Source organism: Chanos chanos, chromosome 9, assembly GCF_902362185.1.
Source record: "Chanos chanos chromosome 9, fChaCha1.1, whole genome shotgun sequence".
NCBI lineage: Eukaryota > Metazoa > Chordata > Actinopteri > Gonorynchiformes > Chanidae > Chanos > Chanos chanos.
In genome coordinates, this window is record NC_044503.1 from 4,228,523 (window position 1) to 4,255,035 (window position 26,513).

The following is a 26,513-nucleotide window of genomic DNA, read 5'->3' on the forward strand; positions in this document are numbered from 1 at the left end:
CACACACTGGTGCGGTGGCTTTAATGGAAATGATGTCGAAAGAGATAAACAAAACATGTTCCCAGGGTAACATAACGGTTCAGAACACTGAGATTTAGGATTTTAGAATACGACTAGACTGAACGTTCGGACCCAACGGGTCCCCCCGGCCGGGAAGCGAACTCTCAATCATTCAGTCGTCTAAAAAAAAAAATCACCCTCCCGTCGTTTTCTCTGGCTGTTTCGGGGTGATTGAAAAGCATATTTCAAGAACAAAAAAAAAGAAAAGCTTATTTTGATTATAAAGTCCTTCAAACTGCTATATAAAGTCTGACAAAAAAAACCCCCAGGAAATAAAGAATTGACCCGTCGGCTGATGCTGCCGTCATTATTATTGTTATTATTATTATTGTTTTTTTAGCAGGACACTAGAAACATCAGCCTCACTCTGGGTGAGCGTGGATGGAAAGCGCCGTGCGACTAGCTGCTAAGAAATGACATTCAAATGTCCTTGGTGAGGAGATGGAGCACCTGGTGGACAGGGAAGTGTGAGATGAACTGGGTGGGGTCGGGGGATCTGGAGGCGTTAGCGATCTCCATGCAACAGGCTAGTGTCTGCCACGGCTCATCCGCGTTCATCCACCATTTCCTCCCCTGCGGCACACAACAAAAAAAACACACGTTCATACACACAGCACTGACAGAAACTACACACTCACGCACAATACTTACAAAAACCACACACACAATACTTACAAAAACCACACACTCACACAATATTTACAGAGACTACACACTCATACACACAATATGTACAGAAACTACACACCCATACACACAGCACTGACAGAAACCACACACTCACGCACAATACTTACAAAAACCACACACTCACACAATATTTACAAACTACACACTCATACATACAGTACTGACAGAAACTACACGCTCACGCAATATTTACAGACTATACACTCATACACACAGTATTTACAGAAACTACACACTCACGCACAATACTTACAAAACCTACACACTCACGCAATATTTACAGACTACACACTCATACACACAATATGTACAGAAACTACATGCTCACGACATTTACAAAAACACACACTCACACACACAGTATTTTCAGAAACTACACCCTCATACACAATATTCAGAGAAACTACATACTCACACACACAATATTTACAAAAACTACACACTCATACACAATATTCAGAGAAACTACACACTCACACACATAATATTTACAAAAACTACACATTCATACACAATATTCAGAGAAACTACATACTCACACACATAATATTTACAAAAACTACACATTCATACACAATATTCAGAGAAACTACATACTCACACACATAATATTTACAAAAACGACACACTCGTACACAATATTCAGAGAAACTACAAACTCATACACATAATATTTACAAAAACGACACACTCATACACAATAGTCAGAGTCTGACATGTGCAACAGTTATGTATTGCATTAAAACACGCTTTCTTCTCCTCTCCGTATCGTTTCATTGGAACTAAAAGTGACATCCAGGATTATTATTTTTTTTTAAATTTATTTATTTACCATGCAGAAGAAAAACTGATATTAAATGAATGCCGGTGATGTTTCTTTAAATAATTCCTGACATTTAGTCGTTACGCTTGGCAATACCGTAAGGATCAACGGGCTTGACGAACTTTAATTAAAGTCAGACCTTTGTTTGGATTACGCCCTAAGGGGGTCCTCATAAGTGAAAAAAAAAAAAAATTATATATATATATATATATATATATATATATACATATATATATATATATATATACACATATATCACTCACCGTTAGCGGGTTGTCAGCGGAATCCAGTATGTCTTCCATGATGCTGTTGGCGTACTCCAGCCTTCCGGCCAGGGAGCTGCGTTTCTTCAACCCGGTGAGGTTGACCAAGTGGATCTTGAGCCAGTCCAGGCCGCGGGGGCCGAGGGGTTTGCCTTCCGCGAACACCAGGACGGCTCTCGTCACGTCGCTCCCCAAGTGATTGAAGTAGGGCGGGCAGGGGTAGGTGCGGCCGCGGAAGTCCATGTTGTGAGGGAACCAGAACATCTCCCCCCGCACGTGGTTGGCGATGGAGAGCTTGTAGAGGGCGTCCATGCGTAGGCTGTGCATCTCGGTGAACTTCTTCTTGGCCTTGACCGCCTCGCGTTTGAGGTGCGCCCTCTCGGTGTGGGTGTACGAGGGGTCGTGGGCGTTGAAGCGGGGAATCTCGGGCGCCTCGGACACGGGCGGCGGAACGTCGAGCTTCTCGCACCCTTTGTCGTTGAAGATGGAGATGATGATGTCCAGCAGGGGTTGGTTGATCTTCCACGCGCAGTTGCCCAGCTGGTTCAGAGAGTCCAGGACGGCGTGGAGGTCTTCGTCCTGGCATTTCTCCAGCAGCAGCTGGTGCTGAATCGCTCCCTCTACCGCTCGCATCAGCTTGGTGGGCGTCAGGAGGTAGGCGCCGCATTTGGGCGAAGTCCAGGGCACAGGTGGGCACAGCATGGGCATCACATAAGAGTCAAAGGTCAACTTGGTCTCCATGGCTTCCATCTGCATTTGCGTCAGGATGGGGTGCGGTTTGATGAAGCCGATCTGGGAGGGGCCATCGAACAACATTAAAAAAAAAAAAAAAAAAAAGAAACGCTTAAAAAAAAAAGCTTTTTAAGATAGACAGATTCACAACAACTTATTTAACACACAGTCCAGCATCAGTCTAGGGGTGTCCACAGAATCTGACTGTATTGTGCATGTGTCAGGATTGTACGTAGCTTGATAAAGCCACTGCACGAGAGTCATAAACGTTCAGAAGGAGTGCCACTGGTGACCAGATCCAAAAAACGTTTTAACTGTGCTCAGAGCAAAAAAAAAAAAAAGATGACACCCCCCCCTCCCCCCCCACTCAAAAAAAAGATCTTACATAAAAATAGCAGTCTGTTTTTGTTGATTTTTTTATCAAAGAAATCTAACCCTGAGAGTAAAAGCTAACATTTCCACTAATGCCAAACAAATGAACAAACAAACAAACCAAAAAAAAAAAAAAAAACCCACAAAGGAAAAAATGCTTTACACGCTGTGACAACTTCACATTAATCACTGCCTCCAGAGCTAGGCAAGCATCTGGTTTAAAACAAGGCTAAGTACATCTGAAATGACGTACACAAACGGAAAGGTCTGGTTCATAGTGTTCTTAATTACAAACGACACTGAAAAACACACCGCTTCACGATGCACGACACACACGTGTACACTGCCCACTGTAAGGGTGGGTACACAGAGTTTTTTTCACGAGGTCCATTAAACAGACAGTGTGTTCCCTCACCGGGCATACATGTGTATGGCAACATTTGCTTGCATTATGTACTAAACAAAAGTACAGTACAAAAGTACCGTCCTAAGCTCTTCTGCCATCGCAGGAGCAACTGCATGTCATCTGCTTCGTGTGATTTTCGAGGACTACTACGAAAAACAGATACCGAAGAAGACAACCGGTCTACGCTCGAACAGTTATGTTTAATTGGCTCTAGTCGACTTCGGAATTCCTGAGCACCCCCTCGGCATCAAAACGGCAAAACGTCGAATTAGCTCGGGACAACAGCTTGTTAGAAAAATCCATTCGGTTTGAGAGGAAAAAAAAAAAAAAAAAAGACTATCCCCGATCTTGCGCCTTCAGACGCTTCTTGAAGTCTGTGCCGCGGCAAACCGTGGCATAAACAGGCTCAACCGAGGGCCCACTCCCGCTGCTACGGCCATCTGTAACCTCAGCGGTGAAACCGGCACCCAGATAAAGGCTTTGAAGCTCTCTGTAGAGGGCCATCTTTTTGGGAGGGGGGGGTTGGAGTACACCCATGCCGTGTGTCAGGACGACTGTATCCCGTCCGATGACGCACCGAGGACAAAATGGGAAACTCTGTTCGTGCCCCCACCCCCCCCACCGGCCTGTGCCACTGCCGTCCCCAGGCGGTAAATCACCCAGCCAATTAAGGGAACACTAAAAAAACGGATTAGTTTTGGAGCAATTCGTCTTCCTCCGCCGGCCCGTAACCACTTCTGCTGGGAAAGCGGCCCCATAATTCATACAAACATGCACAAGCCCTGTGTGTCGGAAAACTAATATGAAGCCACTGGTCCACAGATGGGGGGGGGTCAGAGATGATACAGCAATGATGGACAGCCCGGTTTCTAAATCAAGGCCGCCTGCTTGTTACGACGTCTCGGCTTAGCTACAATTATAAACCTTAACCCCCCCCGTCACCGCCCCCGCCACCAGCTATGAAACTGAAACCTTCACCGAGAGAGGATCAATTTCTCCCCTGCGTCCAAGATCTCCCAGACTTAAAAAACAAACAAACAAACACAAAAAAATCTGTCATCTTTTTCGAAGCGCCATCTCCTTAGCTCTTGCGGGTGGTCCATTTTGTGCAGTTACCTGTCGGTTGCTGCGGAAGGTGTACATGTGGTAGAGAACGGGGATGAGTTTCTTTTCCAGGGCGGGGTTGAGGATGTCGTTGTTAATTTTGATCTCTCGCACCATGAGGTCCACCAGGAAGCTGCCTATCTGTAGAACGAGGACGTGTGGCCAGGGAGTGTCGTCGGTTGAGAGGGTGGGACCAGAACTCTGCTCCGACAGCAGGTTCACCCACTGCTCCCGTGGCAACACGTTACTAGGCTAAGACAAACAAACAAACAAACAAACAAATGAAAAAAAAAAATATATAATGCATCAAAGCTATAGCAGCAACAACAATCCATATTTGTAAAGAATCATGCGAACAGATTTCGTGGCCAGAGGACTTGAATGTCACAGAATTGAGCATGTCCTTTTCCCACGATGTATTGGACTTAAACAACTCAAACTTCAAACTTCTCATCTTTAAAAGTTCGTTCGTTTGTTGTCTCTGTCTGGCTTGCCCTTTTACCTGGGTGTCTTTAGCGAGCAGGTCGGCGTAGGCGTTATAGATACTCCCCAGTTTGTCCACCATCTGACTGTGGGTCTTCTGCCGTATGCAGAACATGTTGTAGACTCGATAACCCACATCCTTTGCCATGACGACAAGAGATTCTCCACTGGGTGGCAGCTTGGCCAAAGCCTGAGCAGAAAAACCCATCAAAAAGACAGAGGTAACAACAGGGGAGACGGCATTTGAGATACAAGTTTCAAAGCACTCGACGATCGAAAACCACCGGGGACGTGTGTGACTGGTAGGTTATACTTTGGATATTCCGATCTGTTCTGATAATACGTACGGCAAATGATAAACGCGACACGTGTGTGTCCTTTGAACACAAAAGTAATGAGTGAAATCAATATGATTAAGCAATGAAATGATGTTTTCTACGCCCTGTGTTGGCAGTCCTTTCAAACCCATTGAACACAAAGGATAGAAGGCTATTCAATGACGCTCAGGAAAGGAGAGTATACTTTTAAGAGTATATATAAAGACTGAAACCACCCCCCTCCCCACACAAAAACAGAAAACACCTTCACGTACCTGAATCATGATGTCCACATAATCCTTATCATCCAGGATACACAGATAAGGGTATAAACTCAACCTCCATGTTTTCTTGCTGTTGCTGGCTAAAACAATCTTGCTTTCTCTGAGGGCCTGAAGAAGTGACTGATGCCAGTGCATACGCTGTGTTTCTAGAAGCTTCCTCTGTAAAAAAAAAAAAATACCAACAGCGCCATTTTAAGTGTGTCAAAAAGTGCTTTGGCAGAAACTCTTCACATTCAAAGGGGTTTATCTGAGAAAAGGCTTCAAGAACACTATCATGTTACATTCACGCATACCTTTAGCGTCTGAAACTAGCATTGAATTAGTCTGTTCCCACAAACATCACACGCGTACTGGCTAATGGGACTATTGACCGAACCAAATTGGAGTTCCAAATGGAGTTTCTGGGCTGATTTCGAAAACTACGCGTGAATGAAGAACTTAAAAAGAGGGAGCCGTTTAGGATTTCCACTTCAAGGCGAGAACAGAACCGTGACTCAACCAAATGCCAGTTCTTCGATCTGCCAAAAAACAAACTTCTAAAAGCCGACATCCACAAAAGAGACGCCAGTCTCCCGCCCTGTCAAAACCTTGTAACATCTGTTAGTCAAAGCCCCGGGTTTCGAGGGGTGGCACACCACAGACGGGGGTGCGGTAAACAGAGAAAATGGGAAGTTGCAGCTGCTTGTTGAGAACTGGGTCAGATGATCATTGGGGAAGGAGGGAGGAAGAGGAGGTGGAAGAGGAGGTGGAAGAGGAGGAGGAGGAGGAGGAGGAGTGGGGTTTTTCTCCCCAGACCAGCAGAGCGAGTAGATGACATGGAGCAGATAAGCTGGCCTCCGATTCAAAAGGTGACTCTCTCGGCGCCCAGGAGAGGCATATTTTAATACATTATGATTCTGCTCGGCGTTCGGCCCTTCGCTGTAAATGTTGCGCGGTCGCCGGGGACCCTCTGATAGGACTGCTTTGGGAATATTTTTCGGGAGAAAGCGACCACATACAAATGCCAAGGTTGGAGAGCGTTTTAGCGCTCAGTAACAACGCACCAATTCACATGGTCTCAAAAGCACCCCGACTCTCAAACCTGAATCGCGTAGAAGATTTTGTCTTGATTTCTTTCAACTTTTTCAAGTATTCTTTTCTTTTTTTTTAAAGTGCGACATCGATTCCGACTTCGATTTCGGCAGAGAACTCCTCTTCCGACAACAACTCAAATCCATCTCAACGGAGGCCTCATTATCGAATAAGTCCTTTTAAGCAAATTTCATCGATTCTGGTGCATGCATATGAAACAGTCTGCTATAAATGACATACCCAGAGTGAATCACCATTCTAGTGAATCCACTATTCCATGAACAAAGACTAAACTGATGCTATAGTTCATGTCTGCATCACCAAATTTTCTGGTATAGATTTAACCGCAGTAGAACTAAAATACATTATAAACTCCCGCATAAAAGAAACCAGTATGGCAGTGCTTAATGGAAGTAATGGAAGGAGGCTGTGCACCATTTTGGTCATCTGTTCGGTGACGGGCTTCATGGCCTCCACCGAGTCGATGGTGATGCTATTGGCCTTCTCCATAGCCAGCTGACGAGCAAAACGCTCTTGGATGTCCTTCAAACTGAAGTTTAGCTTCGGGTACTGGACGTCTTCTCTCTGAAACACACACAGACACACACACACACACAGACACACACACACACACACACAAAACACAAAACACAAAAGGTTAACAGAATGAGAGGGCAACAAACACAACACAGGGTACAGCCAAAGCATTAAGTACAAAGTGCTGTTTAAATCTAAGCTGATGGTTATTTAGATGCAATGGGACAGCTTGGAGGCTTTCGTGAATAATAGCACAATATGGTATAATATCGGTATTATGTTTTGCAATAGTTTTTTCACAAACTGCATCGGTTTATGAAAATGGCACTCAGTGCCTTGTAGCTAAAGGGATCAGCACAATCTGTGATTTTAGGCCCAGTATCTACCCAAAAAGACCTTGAACGGATATGTATTTAGTGTATTTGACTAATTGATCCTGTTCCAATTCTCCTAAGTGCTTCCTTTCCTGTATTTGCGAACCTGCTACCTTGACTGTATGCGAGTGCATGAGGGGAAATCGTGCAAAAGTCTCTCGTAAGGTATTCATGTCACATTCATCCATGTCAGAATTCTACTAACTTTTAGGAGAAAAGGACATAAGATAACGGAGCTATGAGAGCACATCGGGACAGGAATACTTCACACGCGTTTTCACCAGGGCCTATAACCCAGGGGTGAATGAGATCAAGGCAGTCTGTTAAAGTAACCAGACAGAGACGGAAAGGTTAGATCAGGTCACTGTGTGTATAGGGGGAAAAAAAAAGGAAAAAAAACGCCGCAGTCAGCAAACTTAGAATTGCGTGTCACGTAAATTACGTCCTTCGGCGAGGTTCGCAAGACGAAGGACGGCGACGTGACGTTATCGCACGAGGAGCTTCTGTGTAGAACTGAGACCGTTTATCATTTTCACACACAAATATAAAAAAAAAAACCAATCAAACAAAAAACAAAGACAACACAATATTACTCATTTTGATCTGTTTACAAACCATTATGTATACAGGTGGTCTCTGACGTACGATAGTTTGACATGGGGTTTTTCGACTTTACGATGGTGCGAAATCGATGCGCATTCAGCAGAGACTTCGAATTCGTACTTCAAACTTCGATCTTTTCCCGGTTTAGATGTACGCGTTACGATAGCGAGCCACGGCTCCCAGTTAGCCACGCGATCACGAGGGTAAATAACCGATACTCTACGGCGTACTGTGTTAACCAGCGTTTCTGAGCACGTTTAAGGCAGGCTAGGCTAAGCTGTGACGTTCGGTAGGTTAGATGTGCTGTATTAAATGCATTTGTGACTCGCGGTATTTTTGACTTTCGATGGGGGGGGTTTCTCGGGACGTAACCCCATCGTAAGCTGAGGAGCACCTGTATTTCCTCTTCAAACGTAAAAGAACTGCAGTTTGTACCTTATTCCATATGTATTTGTTTTACTGACAATCTTACACAAAAAGAACGGTTTACAATCTTAAAACTTAACATGTTTATACATATATACACTGTATACACATACACAAATTTATATATATATAAATATGTACACACATACACACATATATGTGCTATATAACCAAACATGTGTGGCCAATTCCCTCCAACTCTGACCCCTTATTACCTTACAGTTACTCACCCACACAATTAAACACCTAACATACCAAGTGATGATAATAAAAAAAAAAAAAAAAATTCAAGTCAGACCAGGGAAGGTAGTGAATCATACAACAAATTTGTACCGCTGACGAATGATGACAGGTCGTCGTGGAGGTGTAAACTACATCCCAGCATGGCCATGGGGTATAATTAAAATGAAATAAGCTTTTTACGGCGATGCTCGGGGTCTTGGTCCGACACAAGCTAACAGTCTGGAAGACGGCCAAATGGAAGAAGACCGTACAAAGAGCGCATTGTAAATCCTGGATATATCATGGGTACAGCTTGCTAAGTGTACCCGAGGAGCTTGTTAATGTGGACCGCAGGTTAGCATGGCTTGTCATTTATCACCGAAAAGGGTAGCGTTCGCGGTTTCCGATGATGTCTGTGGTATTACCAGTCAAAACATCACAGAGGGGTTAAACGCTGTCTGTTGGACCGCTTCGCTGGCGCAGGTGATGGGGCGGGGGGGGGGGGGGGGCGGTGGGGGGGGGTGAGGACGGACAGTCCCTAAACCCGTCCTGGGAGGAGTGCTCGCGGACGGCTGCCAAAATAAGCTAAAGGTTATACGGGAGATAAATCACGCCGTAACTCGTGCCACTGTGGCAAGGCCCTGACGGAACACTGCGTCCAGTGTACACAGCGAGCGCACGCGAGAGAGAGAGAGAGAGAGAGAGAGAGAGGGAGGGAGAGAGGCCCACAATTCCATAACACAAAACAAACTGACAGGGAAAGATACACATGCTTCGGAAGCCAAGGCTGTGGGACGTTTGGACTATCTCGCTTAAACATGGCGTGCCAAAAACAACGAAAACGCATACGAGCGTGTCATGTGTGGAAACGTAAGGGTGTGCAGGTGTCCATGCGTGTGTGTCCATGCGTGTGTGTCCATGCGTGTGTGTGTGTGTGTGTGTGGGTGTGTGCGTGACCGATATAAGATATTTCCGTGAGCAGGGGGCACAAAAGGGCAACGTTACCGTGATGTTCAGTTTCGCGACGCGCCGAAAGAAAAAAAAAAAAACAAAAGAAAGAAAAGAAAAAAAAAAAAAAACGACAGCTCTTCCTCCCTTTCTTGCAAACTTTTGAATTTAATCTGTCTATAGCTGGGCTGAAAAGGGCTTAGATAAGAGACAATACTGTGTCCTTCACAGAAGAAGACACAGAAGTCGCTGCTGCACTCTCTGGATATTAAAAGACCATAAAAAGAAACCATTAAACGAAACCTTGAGTGCCCCTGCAGAATCCAACCACCTAAGCATATAAAATAAAAACGACATTAAAGCTATTCACCACAATGACCTAACTTCACGTTCTCAAAAGACTATTAAAAATGTCATTTCTAAAGTGATTTTTTTTAACAGCTGCGTTGAAATATAGGCTAGCCTGTGTAATAAGGATCAAACCATTCTACACCTGCGCAGAATGTTCTAGAAAATAGATTACACTGAACAAAAACAACTTTTCCGCCCCCTCCCCCACCAACACACCCACCAACTTTCCTCTACTAAATCCAACAGCAGGCCAGAGACTGGCTGTCAATGGTTGAAACTGGTAAACGAATCAGCATTTGCAGTGTGTCCCGGTAGCAGGCCCATTAGGGCTAAAAATAGCCAATGGTACCCGAGTTTGGGAGAGGATCTTTCGCGAAAACCCCATTAAACATCATTAACGACCTCTTTAGGGTCCTAGTCAATGTGCTGTTTACAGAGCCATTATCAGGTCTTTGGATTCTAATCGCAGCTATACACGCCGACTGTCTATTCCTCTGATGGAAAGCGCAGGGGTTTTACCACAAGTCCGATCCTAGTCCAAAAATGAGTCGCCGGGAAGTTCTGACTGTTTGTATTTTCGTATCATATCTATTTTTTTGTGAGCAAACTACAACTACAGTGACAAAATAGTTTGTATTTGTAACTAGTGTTTACACGAGCACATTTTAGTGACTATTATGAAGGGGTATAACTTTCACTGAATAATTTTCAGAGTTATGAAATAAGTTCAAATCTACATACCACAGAACTGGTGCTTTAGTCATAACTATGAAGGGAACTGCTCTTGTCAAGTTGCACATACTATTGCAAGATACGGGAAACTCGATAACTCTGGTTTTTCAGTAAAGACCAAACACATCACTACATCAGTAGGGAGGTGACCATGGATGGTTTTGACAGTGAGTCGAGGAGTCTGACACACTCCTCGTAGTACCTCTTTGTAGAACTTTTCGACCAGAGGAGAGGAGCAGAGAGGCTGGTCACCGTGCATGTTGGGCTGAAAGTCCGGCTTCACGACACGGATAGCTCTCAGCACCATGTCACTCTCATCGCAACGGAACACACACTGTCTGAAGATATCGTCTACGGACAGACCGTCCTCCTCCATCTGCTGCAGACACCTGAGAGAGAGAGACACAGAGAGACACAGAGAGAGAGGGAGAGAGAGAAAGAGAGAGAGCGAGGGAGAGAGAGAGGGCGAGGGAGAGAGAGAGAAAGGGAGAGAGAAACAGAAAGAGTGAGAAAGAGGGAGAGAGAGAGAGAGAGAGAGAGAGAGAGAGAGAGAACATCAAACTCATTTGAAAAATTCACCAGGTAGGAAAGTAAGACCGTTATTGACAGCCGCCTCTTCACTTGGTCTCAGCAAGTCTACTAAGGCCAAGTGCGTCCTCTCATCTACTGAGTGGAACCTAGGAGAACCCCAGGAGACCCATTTGGTCTTCGTGCCAAAAACTCACGGGTTTTCGGAAGAGGTGAATGAGACGATGAAAAGGAAACTGGCACCAGAATGACTAATCAAGGACGGTCCAAACACGACAGAGTTCCTTCGCAGGAATTAAATTTTAAAATATTCACGGTACAACCGAACGAGCTGAATGTAAAATGAGTGTGGAAAAGTTTCAGAGATGAAAGCATAGCACAGGCCTTTGCGGTACCGACTGGTGGGGGGTGTGGGGCGATTTCGAGTAGAATATCAAATATTTGCTCCGATACTCAGCACCTCAGAACATTCCGGTGAACCCCCATCCCCCCCCCCCAACCCAACCCAACCTTCTTTTTTTTTTTTTTTTTTTGCGTGTTGCGAATGTCAGGCAGACCACGGCCAGATGGCCAAGAAACACACAGGAATGTTTATTCAAATAAAAAAATCGTCGAGAGACTTCACACCCCGACATGAGTGAACCAGGACTGTTCAACCTTAAAGAGGTAACAAACGTGTGTGTGTGTGTGTGTGTCCGCAGGGTGAGGAATACTAATTCCATTCCAGATCGGATTTGTTTCAGGAATATTAATACCAATGCGGTGAGAGAAACCAGTAGAGAAGTAAAAAAGTGATGCCGCATTCAGAGCACATTCCGGAAAAGGCAAAAAAAAAAAGAAAAAAAGGCAAAAAAGAAAAGGACTGACAACGGGTTGTTTAAAAAAAGAAAAAAAGAAAAATCTACAGTTAGCGCTTCAGAAATACCCTAATTACACCATGAGCCTGGCACAAAACTACACCCCATTCACTTCACTTGACACACATACACACTTGGCATGGATGCGAGACAGCAGCACGTTTTCCTCTCTCTCTCTCTCTCTCTCTCTCTCTCTTTTTTCTTTTTGAGGCTGTTCTGTGATATTAGGAGACTTCAGCTGTTTCCAGAGCAACAGGCCCCTTGACTGGAGCAGAGTAAACAGAGAGAGAGAGAGAGAGACAGAGACAGAGAGAGAGAGAGAGAGAGAGAGAGAGAGAGAGAGAGAGAGAGCGCACCTGATATGCTAACAGTGCCCTCTAGTGGCGATGCAAGGAATGTTTAAATGCATAAAGGGAGAGGCTCCAGAAGCTCCAGAAAATAAGACATTACCCTTGTCCCCCTAATCTCACAGCCAGACAATGATTAAATAACTACCATGTAATTGCCTTGCTGGGAATACCATGCTGCAATACTCCAGGTCCTGCCGATGCAAAATACTATTCCCAGCCGAGGAAACATCTATCCGTCCTCCTGTGCCCTGTGTGAGCTTATGGAATTCAGTTCAGATTACAGCCATTTCAAGCCGAGGAAGGAAAAAAAAAAAAGAGACCATAGCTGCGGCTCTAAACGTGTCTTTTTTGTTTCGTTTTGTTTCGTTCGTTTCGGTTTCGTGGTGACTGCTGGTTCTTTTCTGATCATCGAAGGCACACCGGGCTGTCTGGTATCTGTGTGCTTCAACAGGCGATCAAAGAATACAACACATACGCACACAAGCACACTCACATGCTCACACTCACACACACACACACACACACACACACAGGGGTGAGGCAGAGAAAAAAGAACAAGGGAACGAGGCCAAGAGAAAGAAAGAGCAGGAGAGGAGAGGAGAGGAGAGGAGAGGAGAGGAGAGGAGAGGAGAGGAGAGGGGGAGGGAAAAAGACACAGAGAGAGAGGAAAAGAGAAAGAGAAAGGAATGGATATGAGAGAAGTGAAAAGCAGAAGAGAAACAGAGCAGGTGGGGGGACTGTGTGTGTGTGTGTGAGAGAGAGAGAGAGAGAGAGAGACAGGGACAGGGAGAGCGGGAGAGAGAGAGAGGGGGAGAGAGAGAGAGAGACAGGGACAGGGAGAGCGGGAGAGAGAGAGAGAGAGAGAGAGAGAGAGAGGGAGCATGAGCAGAATAAAAGACAGTGGACGGGCGTGGTGAATGTGAAAAGAACACTGACCACGGAACAGAGAGCAAGAGGAACTCAGAGGATGAATACCTAACTATGGACATTTTTACAGACCACAGAGATAAACAGACCGCAAACATTTTTACAGACCACAGAGATAAACAGACCGCAAACATTTTTACAGACCACAGAGATAAACAGAACGCAAAGGAAAAGAAGAGGCAGAGCACTGGTGCAGAGAAAGAGAGAGAGAGAGAGAGAGAGACAGGGACAGGGAGAGCGGGAGAGAGAGAGAGGGGGAGAGGGGGAGAGAGAGAGAGAGGGGGAGAGAGAGAGAGAGACAGGGGGACAGGGAGAGCGGGAGAGAGAGAGAGAGAGAGAGAGACAGGGACAGGGAGAGAGAGAGAGAGAGAGAGAGACAGGGACAGGGAGAGCGGGAGAGAGAGAGAGAGAGAGAGGGAGAGAGAGAGAGAGACAGGGACAGGGAGAGCGAGAGAGAGAGAGAGAGAGAGAGAGACAGGGACAGGGAGAGCGTGAGAGAGAGCGAGAGAGAGAGAGAGAGAGAGAGAGAGACAGGGACAGGGAGAGCGTGAGAGAGAGAGAGAGAGACAGGGACAGGGAGAGCGTGAGAGAGAGCGAGAGAGAGAGCGAGAGAGAGAGAGAGAGGGAGAGAGAGAGAGAGAGCAGGAGAGAAAACGATAGAGCAACAGTGTCATTGCTATCAGTTTACAGTAATCGATTTGCCAACCCAAACCGCCCAAAACTGCCCCGAACCGCCTGATCCCTAAACTCTGCATCTGCTGGTCCAAACAGCGAAACCAAGAACAGACCCCGGGGTTCAAACCATCTCCTACAAGCCTTCCCTGATAAAGGTTTCATTACTGATCACTTCCATTATTACAACGTAATAACAACGCAAGTACACATTTATAATACCACCTCAACATATTTATAACATGTCAATAACACTTACACGCAGTACGGGTTTGTGGCGTTGTACTCTAGGTTTCTGCGTTACAGTTATGAGAATATAATCATGTTAAGTGCAGGGTATAGCACAGACATTACGCTGTACCAGACATTCATAATAACTAAAGGCTTCAGAAGGAGAAATGAGACAGAGATGAAATATGAAATACACGCCCAGAGAGGGTCTGAATGCACAGCTTAGGAAAGGGCGTCTGACCCAGCTGTGATCAGGAGGATGTAAGAGGATATGAGAGAGAAATCTCAGAGCACTGCCTCGGCTAATCCTTAAAGACACTTTCACAATCTTCGTTATTTAATGAAGTATCGTCATAAGGCCAACGTAACGAACCAGCGTCTGTTTACATGTCAAGTTGTCATTTTTGTTGTTGTTGTTGTTGTTGTTATTCTTTTAAATACCATCTGTGAAGCTGATCTGTGTGTAGCGGTGAATCGTTTTTCGGAATCGGTCAAAGCTGTAGATACGGGACGTCTCGTAGCCACTGCCTTTTTAGCAGAGCTCAGAACGACACGTCGCGTTCTGACACATCGAATCCTGTTTTTTTTATTCTCCTTTTGAGGAAAAAATAAAATATAAAAAAAAAAAAAAAAAAATCACTTTGAACCACAAGCTAGAGGCCATAGCTCTCAGCTCTTTCTCTCTGCGTCGGTTTTTCGTTTCTCTTTTTTTTTTTTTTTTTTTTTCCTGAGGGTAGCCCCCAAAAAAGGCCGACCGGGGAATGAGGAATGCCACACTGTGTCGTTCTCCCTTTGGGATATTCTGCGTATGGAAAACAAATGCCTGACCTAAAAACGGATGGAGACCAGAAGTCCGGGAGGAGATGAGCTCACCTGATAAATAACCACAATTCAACGTTTCTATTCTGGGGCAGCGAAGGTGCCCGTTCTGTCTTCAGATTAATCCGCCGCAACTCGCCGATAAAAGGTGAAAAAAGGCTCTGTCGAACATAAATGACTAGATCGCACGTCGAGGAAATCAAAGCAAACTGGGTACACATTTTGTTTAAATTTTGGTAGTCTTGGCTGAAACAACAACAACAACAACAACAACAATAATAATAATAATAATAATAATAATAATGTCTCCGTGTTCTAACACACATCGGCTAACGATCAAGTCCTTGATTACCTTAAACACACGTGTTAGGGCAAGGAGAGATTGTTATTATTATTATTTTTAATATTGACAATAATAATAATAATAATAACATTACATTGTTGTTAATACTATTACTATTATTATTATTGTTACTATTATCATTATTATTCTTGTTGTTGTTAAAAATGTGCAGGGCTGTGGGTTTCCAGGACCTGGAGACACAGGGAAAAAACAGGGTGGGGGGTCACCTTAGACCAGCAGGAATTGGTCTCTAATCAGCTACACGCCTCCTAGAGTGGTTTGTAGTGGTTGTGTCTGTGAATGATTTCCATTAGCCTCTGGTGTCATTAATGGCTATACAAAGAACACAAACGGTGTGTTAAGATGAACTGAATGCTATCAAACACAAAGGTGACCTAATCAATAAGGACGAATGTCCAATCGACGAGAGTGAAATTATGGACACGGACATAATTAAGATTACTCACTCACAGTAAGAGTGTGCGTGTGTGTGTTTTTAACAGGGTTTTATGCATTTAGGCCCTTTCTCAGTGTCCTGAGGTAAAGGTTCATTGCTTCTCTGTTACTTTCAGTCTCCACGTTTTCTACATTTAATGTCTAAAGCCCCCCCCCCTCGTATTTCAAGCTTTCAACACTTCATATCCGTCTGCGGAAACAATAAGAGATGGCTGTTTGGCTAATTATGTTAACCTCGTATTCTGACACAATTTTTGTAGCTCTAAGAATCATGACATTAACAGCCTGAAACCTACATATATATATATATACATATATATATATATATATATATATATATATATATATATATATATATCCACCTCTCCCTTATGAGAAAGTTACTAACACTGTTTTACAGCTTATGAGATTACGTTTTGGATAGTCTTTTCCATGGGCCGGGAACAACAGTTTAAAAAAAGACAAGAGCCATCGTAAACCTCGGCTACACGCGCTCCCAGAGACGAAACAGTGAGGAGTGGGATCAGAAAGGTAAAATCTCTGAATCATTTGTGATTGAGCCTTTAATTGAACTTCTACTGTACATTCTCTTCAGACCGAGCTCATACACAGTGGAAACAACAAAGAGAGAGGGAGAGAGAGAGAGAGAGAGAGAGAGAGAGAGAGAGAGAGAGAGCTCCATCTAGTGGCAAAAAGCATCACATACCCGACTGACACAACAAGACACCTGACTGACGACTGACCCTTTCAAATTAATTTCCTAAATTAACCAAAGACATTTCTATATAAAAATAACTCAACATATCTCATTCCAAAGCTACACTCAGCCTTTCAGAGCAAGGGAACCAAAGCCAGACTTTTCTGTAGCGCTGTACATTTGGAGTGACCTGATTAGAATGTGAAGAAGGACCTGAATCACGGTCGATTGTGAAACGAGAGCGTGTCATTCGGAAGTCAGACGACAGAGACGGACAGAGCAGAAGACCCTCTCTGGGATCTGGCCTATCTTCATGTCAGGCTTACGTGTCACTGATTAATCCGCTGCTTTAACTAAGACATCCCTTAATTACATTACAGATAATTGCCATGTGACGACTCAGCATTAAAACGGCATTAAGTGTCAAATGCATGATTGTATGTGTGTATGTGTGTGTGTGTGTGTGTTCATACCTGTTAATAATCTGTGCTGAGCATTGTGGATTTCGGCCCATACATTCTAATGCTGCGCTGTATGAGCTAATGTTGGGTTTAAGACCAGCTTCCTCCAACAGCACAAACAGGCGTCCTATCTGGTTTGGAGCTCCCTACAGAGAGAGACAGACACAGAGAGAGAGAGAGAGAGCGCTTTATCAGTCAGCAAGCATCACACACTTTATAAAAAAAAAAAAAAACAAACAAAAAAAAACTAAACAATATAAACCACAATAAGATTAAAAAGCTAACATAACAACAAAGACTGTGACGCTGTCTGGTTGGAAGTTTTTATGTTATGTTTATGTTTGATGGTTTTGGACGTCAAGCGTCACTATTCAGTCTTTACGTGACCTCAAGTAAGGAAAAAAAAAACAAAAAAAAAAAACGAACCCCAGCCTTGCTTCAGATCAGCATGACTTCCACCATACTAACTAACAATAGTAAGCTGCTCTAAGTTAAAGCGTCAGCTGAATGAATAACTGTGACTGTCTGAGTACCAGTGGTCTGACCTCTGGCAAACGACAGTTAGCTGACTGGGCTGCGGTGCTAACATTTGACTCCAGACTCTTACCAAATCTATGGCTGCAAAAGCAAATGTTAAGAAAAAGGGAGTCATTGCTGTATTTGCCGGTCAGTCTTAGAGATTATAAGTAATAAATAACTAATAAATAATATGGAATAACTAATAAATAATAGTCAATACATCACTAATAACTAATCTATAACTACTCAAAAATAACAATGTTCATTATACTGCAGTTATAAAAATATGGGCACTATGCCAAAATAACCCTTCACGGTGGTTCACTCACTTTTTTTGCCCATGCTCTCATCATGATGTTGTAAGCACCAATAGAGAGGAGTTTGCGTCGGGACACGTGTCGATGGTGCGACAGGAGACAGCTGTGAGCTCGCTCCAGGTCGCCGATAAACACGCACGTCTCCAGGTAACAGCGCACGCTCAGCTGTGTGTCTCCGTAGCGATTCCCGTCCTTATCTTCCAGAAGCCTTTCCGAATTAGAGACATTCCACTGGTTCACCTGCTGGTCTAGTTCCTCCACCTCAGCGAGCTCACTTTGTCTGGAGATATGTTCTGCAATGACAGGCGCCGTGACTTTCAGGATGTCCTGCTGTAGTTCTTTGGAATGAAGCGATCGACTTTTACTCTGCTCAGGTTTTGCCGCGGATTTAACCTTTTTCCCCGTCGTGATAGTTTTGACGGAAGTTCCAGGAAACATCAGGCCACCTTTACTGCTTTTATTCGAAGTTTCTTCGTAGATTTTTAGCTGGAGCGACGCTTGTTTCTTCGTCTTGTTCCACTTTTCTTTTTTCAGTTTCTCGATCCATCGGCTAGGCTTCGCTTTCTGGGACGGGTTCTCTCCCGTTCCTCCTTTCTTACTGGTCTGACCCTGTCCAGCTTTTGGAGGAACGTCCGCCCTTTCTCCTTTAAGATTTTTGGGGCTTTCACCAAAAGTGGCTCCTCTCCCTGAGTGAGGGGCTTTGACTAACTGCACCTTTGAATGTTTGACATCTAAAACGACATCAGTCTGTAACTGTTGAATTCTGGCCTCCAGTACTATGAGAAAAAAAGAACGGAAAGAAAAATAGAGAATGGAAAAATGTTAACTGTGTTCTACCAAAAGTAATAAGCCAGTTATAATAGTAATACGACTTCCAGAAAACAAATAAACATATCGTAAGAAATACTGTACAGTGCTACTTGTAAAAGATTAGAGCATGTTTCTCTTAGCTACTATTGTAAGTGGTTTTGACACATCCTTAACTAATACTCTGGCACATCCTTAACTAAATAACGCTTTGATAGCCACGGGTAATTCGCTAGCTGGAGAGCACAGATGACCAAATGAAAATCACAACGGTACCATCCAACAATTGAGATTGCTCCCACGTCCGCCTTTTCCCGTCTTCTTTTTTAGGGATTACAGAATAGTGTCTCCGATATGTTGCTGCCCATGGTGTGTCTGGACAGGACAGAAGAAAACACGGCATCAGTTGACACAAAATTAGCTAAAGCGAGGCGGCACAAGAACTAGCTGCTGCTAACGGCACAGCTGCAATAGAGTGCATCGGCTCCAAAAAGGTGAAAGACAATGGTGGAAAACCTCTCATCCTGTACGATCCTTATCATTGTACAAGATATAATCCTAAAAAGTTACAAGTGCATGAAGGTTTTATGGACACAAGGTGAGTGAATCAGCATGGTACAAAATGTACCGGTGTTTATAATTCCGTCAACTGTTGTCAATTTTGCTAATTGTTAAAGTCATGAAACTTTACGGTACAGTTTTGTATATGTTGATCAGATCACTAGCTACACGTTACAGCATCCACATGGAGTATTCATACATAAAATATCCGATAGAGAAAAACATGCCCTTACCCAGTATCCGTCTTTCACAGTTGTCCCTTATTCTTAAACAGAGACGGCAATGATCGGCATTAAACAAGTGCCGAAAACCTTTATCTATCGTTAACCGTACATACAGACACTTTGGCAAGGCACACAGTCTTAAAAGTGACATGTTGACATAATAGTTCTTCACAACCGCATTATCCCTCGTACAAGGCAGCCATGTTTAGCCAGACCTTGCTATTCGATTACCGTGAAGTCAATGACCAGATTTGCCTAGATGAGCATAGATAAATCGAGCGGCACATATCACTAAGAATCGGTTGCACGATCGTATTTTGACTAGCATGTAACTGAGTATCTCATAAAAAATAAAAAAAATTGAGAGCCGTCATATATCATATTTATTTAGAGGAGGAAGGACGAAAAAACAAGTAAGATTGGGGACAAGAAAAACAATTTATGAGTTAATCAAATTTGGAGTAAAGTTTTTAGAGCAAACAGTTTGAGTATGCATTCTCTCTCTCTCTCTCTCTCTCTCTCTCTCTCTCTCTCTCTCTCTCTCTCTCTCTCTCTCTCTCTCTCCCCCTAAAAGGACCCTGTAACTGTGCACTTAAATAGAACCAGCCACCAGGTGGCAGTATTACCCTTTTACGCCGTATTAATCAAAGGTCAAAAGGTCAGCGACTGATCTTTTTACTCAACCTCACAAAGCAGAACCGCAGGGGTTATGCATCCAGCTAATTTATTTAGACATAAATAACAAATAACACAACAACACCTGTCATTCTTCAGTTAAAAAAAACAAAACAATAAAAAAAAACTTCTTTCCCACTTCCTCTTACCAAAGTGCTTGTTTACTTGTGAAGCACTGTTTCACAACTGATTCTTCTGAGACCACTACCAATTTCGCAAGTGTTTTCCACATGAAGATCACTTCATTTTACTACTGTACAGTCAAGTGATCATTAAAGTCCTTGGGGGTGAAAAAGGCAACACGGATGCTTTAAAGGGATGGAAGAACCTAGAATCCTCTTAAGGAGGCCCATTGTTTAAGTTATCCGTTTCAGTGCATTTGACAGGTCTGGATGGGCCCCCGCTGGTTTACATCATGGGCTGTGAGTTTCATATTTATTGTTAATGATCTTACACTCAAGACTATGTAAACACCCACTGACCCTTTGAGAGATTTATTGTTTTTATCTGACAAAGGTTCCTGTAATTGTTTCAACACTGAAGAACTTTGGTTTACCGTAATGCTTCATATTTTTCTCCCTCCCTGTCTGGTATGAGTAAATCAGTAGCCCGGCAATTATCAGCAACATACTCTGTGGTAGGCATCATGGGTTTCCTTTATCTGACTGTGGTGACTGTGTTGGTGAGCTAACCAACCTTTGGTGTGAGCGCATGCATGTGTGTGTGTGTGTGTGTGTGTGTTTGTGTTTGTGTGTGTGTGTGTCGCTAGGTGAGGATCAGAGGGTGTTTGTTGCCACGGTTCACAAGCTAGGCCCCTCCACAGGAGCGTTTGATGTGGCTAGCCCCTGTTGGTGTCTGCCTCGCTGCGGCGTTGTGACAGTCATTGGCGGGTGAATGACTGCCAATGAAGGAGAGAACAAAAGAGGGCAAGACAGCCATTCATCCACACAATAATAGCCAGAACTGGACAAGGCTGCCAACCTCTCTTCTCTTTGATCACCGGGGGCCTCCGTGTACACCTATGCCGGGCTTTTTCTTATTTGTTTTCCAGATGGTCACTGCTTTTAACATTCACCTGGTCGAGAAAGGGCTTGACACAGAGAGAGAGAGAGAGAGAGGGAGAGAGAGGGAGAGGGAGAGGCCTCATGAACTGCATGCTGGGGAATGCTTTTGGCATGTGTGCTCTTCAGTTTTAGGGAATTTTGAGGGGAGGGAGAGAGAGAGAGAGAGAGAGAGAGAGAGACAGAAAGAGAGAGAGAAATGGAGTGTTTTCTCAGGTTGACTTGTTTGCTCTCTGCAGTAGCGTGATATCCCTCCGGACTCAGTCTGTCCAAGACTGTAAAGTCTACAGAGTTCGTTTTGAAACCTCGACTTGAAGTGAATGTGTAACGCTTTCATGCTATAACTTTAATATGATGTTCGTTTACAACAAAATGGCTCCACTGTTTTTAGGACTGACTGACTTTGTATACGAGCACAGAATAGTGTGATATAACCTCTTTCTCTTCCTGTGTAAAACTCATTCTTCATCAGGGGGGGTTAAGTATTTTCTCCAAAAGCACATGAAGGCCATTACAGAGAGTTAAGTTATAATCCATTAGCCTTTTAAACATAGCACACATTTGTGGCCCCCACAGTGAGAATTCCTCAGCGTGCGTGTCAGCGTCCATAAATCTTACGCATATCTATGGATAAACTTCCGTACGCTCGTGTAAAAACACCGTCAACACTCCACTTTGTGTCGCATTTGTTTGAGCACACGCCGTTGAGACAGAAAAGAGACCACATCAGAGAGAGGAGCTGTGTTGTTCTGACACAGTTTTATCGCCCGGGCTGAGATTATCACAGGTACGACGGAGATGCGGTATCACACGCAGTCCGCTTATCGCGCGTCCTCTCCACGTCCGCCTCAATTCTTCTCTCTCTCTCTCTCTTTTCTTTTTTTTTTTCTTTTTTTTAATTCCTTCAAAAAAAAAAAAAAACCCTCCCGAGTCTGCCCTATCGCTCTGAGATCTCTGCTGGCCTCTTTTCTCTGAGGAAGAGCATTAGTTGCCAAATCTCGCGAATTTATCTGTCAATCAGATCGTTTAAAAAAAAAAAAAAAAGAAAAGAAAAGAGAAAGGTCCTGTTATTATCCCTATACTCCCACAATACACAATGGTCACGAAACAGGAAATGCAAATGGTCGTGTCCTTGTCTGAGTCTGGTTTTGGTGCGCTGCTCTCCTGAATTAGAAACGGATGTTTATACAGTCGACTGGGGCTATGTGGCACTCGACTATCAAGGCCACCTGCATATTCAAGGGAACTGTCCAACAGGAAGTCTGCAATTAAGACCTGAAAGTCGAACAAGCTGTTGCATAATGCATGTGACTGGAAATGAAGGCAGAGCGCTGCTGGTGTCGGCGCTTTATGGTATTGGCATACTGGGAATTGAGAGGCGCGGGGAAGCCAGGGTTAGCGTTGCAGGTACCGAGACAGACAGACAGAGGGACTGTTGTTTTTCCATGAAAAGTAAGTCATTTTATACGTGGACGTGTGGAAAAACAGGAGCGTGAAACAGTGTTACAGTGGTCCAAAGGTAGGGACGAAAAATATTGAGAAAGAAAAGAGAGAGAAAGAGAGAGAGAGAGAAGGGAACAGACAGAGAGAGAGAGAGATTAAAGAAAAGGCATTAAAAGAGGAGAGGAAAAAACAAAACCCTAAGAACAAGTCTGTGAATTAGCAGGCGAGGGAGAGAAAACAATTAATAATGGGGTCTATTAGAGAGGGCCAGTCAGAGCTGAGAGGGAGGTCGAGTTTCAGGGCTCTTCTGAAGACTTTGATGGTACAAAACAGGCCTCATTACCGCGATATTATCTCCATTCATACTCTTCCCAAGCTGCTCGGAGCCCTGCTGGGACAGATTAGGTTGCCGAACATCCTCATCTGCTGCTCGGCCACACAGAACCCAGCTCACGTCACACCCACACACACAGCAAAGCATCGTGGGAGTTGGACCCAGACACGGCAAGGTGGTACAGGAGAGAGTTTTGCCCCTGAGCTAGGAATTGGTTTTTTTTTGTTTTTTCCCTCATGTTGTTTACGAAACCCTCATGCAAACAAACTTTGAAACGAAATAATGAATTGATGTACAGTATATTAAAGATACAACCAGTGTGTGGCTCCAGTATTTCTTCAGGTTCTCATCTTTCTTTAATCATATGTGTTGAGTGTGCTTTGAAAAATCTTTGAAAAAACATTTTAACACACGTCCAAAATAATAAAGTCATCTATCTATGACTGGTGCATGGAAAATATATTAAGCAATCAGAGACCATGCAGTAGTTTCAGCAGACACAAGCAGGATATTTAAATGTTAAAATGTTTAAACATATATTTTTTGTTTTTTGTATATAAACAAGTGCTTATAACTGTGTAAAATAACACACTGTCCCACTGGGGTGACACAGCTGAATGAGCGTTCTTGTGTTTCGCGTGGCGAGCCACCCCTTTACATACAAGGGTGACGCTGACCAATCTCTTACCACATCTGTCTTTGAGACAGAGGATGGGCCTTTATTCTTGACCCCCCCCAGGGCAGTCGGGGTCTTTTAAGTGAAACATCTTACAGTGCGTAGAATGATTTTAATTACAGCCGGTTTCAGAAGAAAAAAGGCAGGGACTTCCGGGGAGTTGCGTGTGCCAGAGGTTGTCCTGGGTGGCATAAAAGAGATTCTGTTTTTCAATATAAAAAGAGACATTTTCATTTTTTGCACCATTGACAAACCAGATGAAAAGATGCCACAGTGTGTGTGTGTAGACATATATATATATATATATATATATATATATATATATATATATATACATACACACAGAGAGAGAGAGAGACTACTCATACACATATATCCATACATACATACACAGATATCCATATACATAGCCTATATATTACGTCCATCTGTCAAAAACAAAAACAGAAAATTCCATCAAACGTTGCCGTCAAATGGTTTTATATTTCTTCAAGTGCATCTTTCGTTAATGTTATGCATCACATGGCAATATTTTATGTAACTTCAGAGTGTTGAGATATATTAGTTTCAGTTTTGGTGTTAACTGGGAAAACTGAAGCAGTCTAAAATAATTACATAAGTTGTAAAAACATCCCGAAAAAAGGGAGAAAATGCTTATTTAAAAAAAATCTTGTTCATACGTAAATACTGAAGGTGCGTTTCATTCACTTTTCGCGTCCACAGAAGGTTCCCTCACGGAGACGCGAACTTCTGCAGTGTCAGAGACGAGCAGAATTTCTGTCCTTAGTTTTGCGAGAAGGAAAGGGGGAAGGAGGTGGTAAGTGAGGGGACACTCTGGCGAGCTTTAATTGGGGGTGAAAAACTGCGAGTTTTACGAAGCTTTCAGAGAGCAAACGAAGGCAGGGGGCAAGTCTTTGATGCGCAGCACCAGGAAATCCGACGGCCAGCGCACGCAGGCTAACAGGAATAGCTGCGGGGCGCGACAGAACCGGTGTCCTCGTGCGCTTTTTACGAGTCAAGCCAGCGAGCGTCAAAGGCGTTTTAACTAGCACGGGAGCGAGAAAAGGCGCAGTTGCCTCGCACGACGAAACACGGTCCTCAAACCACTTCCACACACGAACCGTTCAGCTCTACCCCCGAGGCTGCCAGCCCTCTTCAATTAAACCAGGAGCTTTTTAAACAAAGTAAGAGCTTCCCAAAAACAAAGTCAAGCGTACACTTCAAAGTAGCTGCTGTCGCAGGCGACGTTCGCAAGTCCTAGAAACCTAGAGAAATCGAAGAGGTTATTTCAGTGTGTGTGTGTGTATGTATGTTTCACTTTGTAGAAATAATATTATTAGTCATATTTTATTGCCACAAAGAATTATTTTATGTGCGTCTAAACGTGCAAACCAAAAGTAAAGAAGAAACAGTAGTAAAGGAAGTACCTGCTAATATCTGATATTATCTAGTACTGATAACATACGCTCGTTTTCGCTGGTAGTACAAAGGGTGAAAACTTCTTTAAAAAGTTCTTAACACATCTTGGGATACACAGAATCACCTGTCTGATTTTGAAACGTCGCGAATAATCACATGGTCTTGTAAATAAAATGTGTCAAAAAAATAAGCTTCACCCGAATATATCAGGAAAAGGACGATTTTGCAGGAACAAGCCACAGAGTGTGATTGACAACAAAAACACACACAAGCAGATGAGATATTAGGTTAGCTGTTTCTAGCCACTAGAAAAAAACAATGTAGGGCAAATGAAAACATGACATAGTTCAAAACAAGTTGTGAAATTCATTCATTTGAAATGATTGTGAATAATACTAGCCACACCCAGTTCATTTTAGTCCCCGAGATTCAAGTCCTGCCCAGGATAAAATGCCTGACAGGGGAAAGCCTCCGCTCCAGAGACGACACACAGCCACAGAGAGAGAGAGAGAGAGAGAGAGACAGAGAGTGAGAGAGAGAGAGAGAGAGTGAGAAAAAGTTAGTGGTCACTCATTTACTGCTTTAGTACTCATCCAGGCAGACATGCTCTCACTCTCTTTCCTTCTCTTTCCCTCTCACTTTCCATTCTTTTTGTGACTCCCTCTCTCACTTTCTTTCAGCAGCCGCACACACTCACACACACGCACGCTCACTCTTACACACACACACACACACACACACACACACACACACACACACACACACAGAGTAATTCAGTAGCACTCATTCAGCTCATTCGCAGGGGCACGGGTCATTCAATCACACACACACACACACACACACACACACACAAACACACACACACACGCACACACCCATACACACACACACACACACACACACACACATACACGCACTTACCTTGGTCTGCCCATTGCTGAAGAGAGAGCTTTGCAAGGTACAGACCCCACATTAGACATTGCTCTAACAGCTGTGAGGACTCAGTCAAACCAAGCCAAGGACTAACAGAGCAGCTCCAGGACAACACTTTAAAGACTTGCTTTTTTGGAGATGGACATGCAAACTGTTTAATTACCTTAATGAAGAACAGGACTACCAACAGAAAAGAGGACATCCCAAACATCACGCCACCCAGGAGCCTTCATTTTCCTCTCTTCTTCTGAATGGTACCCAGGATCATAGGAAGGATTCTCCAGTTCTGTGCCCGCACCTCTCGGCCAACAGTTTCCCGGCTTAAGTGGCTTGAAGGCAGCGGCATGCCGACCGCTTGTGCAAAGCGCGCCCCGGGATTCTGACCCCCCCTCCCCCCCCCTGACC

The 26,513-nt window shown here is 43.9% G+C and overlaps 1 protein-coding gene across 1 annotated transcript in view; it reads right to left on the bottom strand.

Annotated features, from left to right (window-relative positions):
• polrmt (polymerase (RNA) mitochondrial (DNA directed)) overlaps positions 1-19,718 on the bottom strand; it is a 46,429-nt gene extending 26,711 nt beyond the window's left edge. Inside the window, exons 1-11 of the mRNA XM_030784401.1 lie at positions 19,577-19,718; positions 19,059-19,157; positions 17,988-18,751; positions 17,152-17,285; positions 11,001-11,187; positions 7,041-7,190; positions 5,526-5,693; positions 4,953-5,123; positions 4,463-4,702; positions 1,837-2,628; positions 511-633 (exon numbers count right to left, since the gene is read on the bottom strand). Of these exons, the coding sequence (XP_030640261.1) occupies positions 511-633; positions 1,837-2,628; positions 4,463-4,702; positions 4,953-5,123; positions 5,526-5,693; positions 7,041-7,190; positions 11,001-11,187; positions 17,152-17,285; positions 17,988-18,751; positions 19,059-19,157; positions 19,577-19,718 (2,970 nt within the window). The remainder of the gene's footprint in view (positions 1-510; positions 634-1,836; positions 2,629-4,462; positions 4,703-4,952; positions 5,124-5,525; positions 5,694-7,040; positions 7,191-11,000; positions 11,188-17,151; positions 17,286-17,987; positions 18,752-19,058; positions 19,158-19,576) is intronic.
• Positions 19,719-26,513: the final 6,795 nt, after the last annotated feature.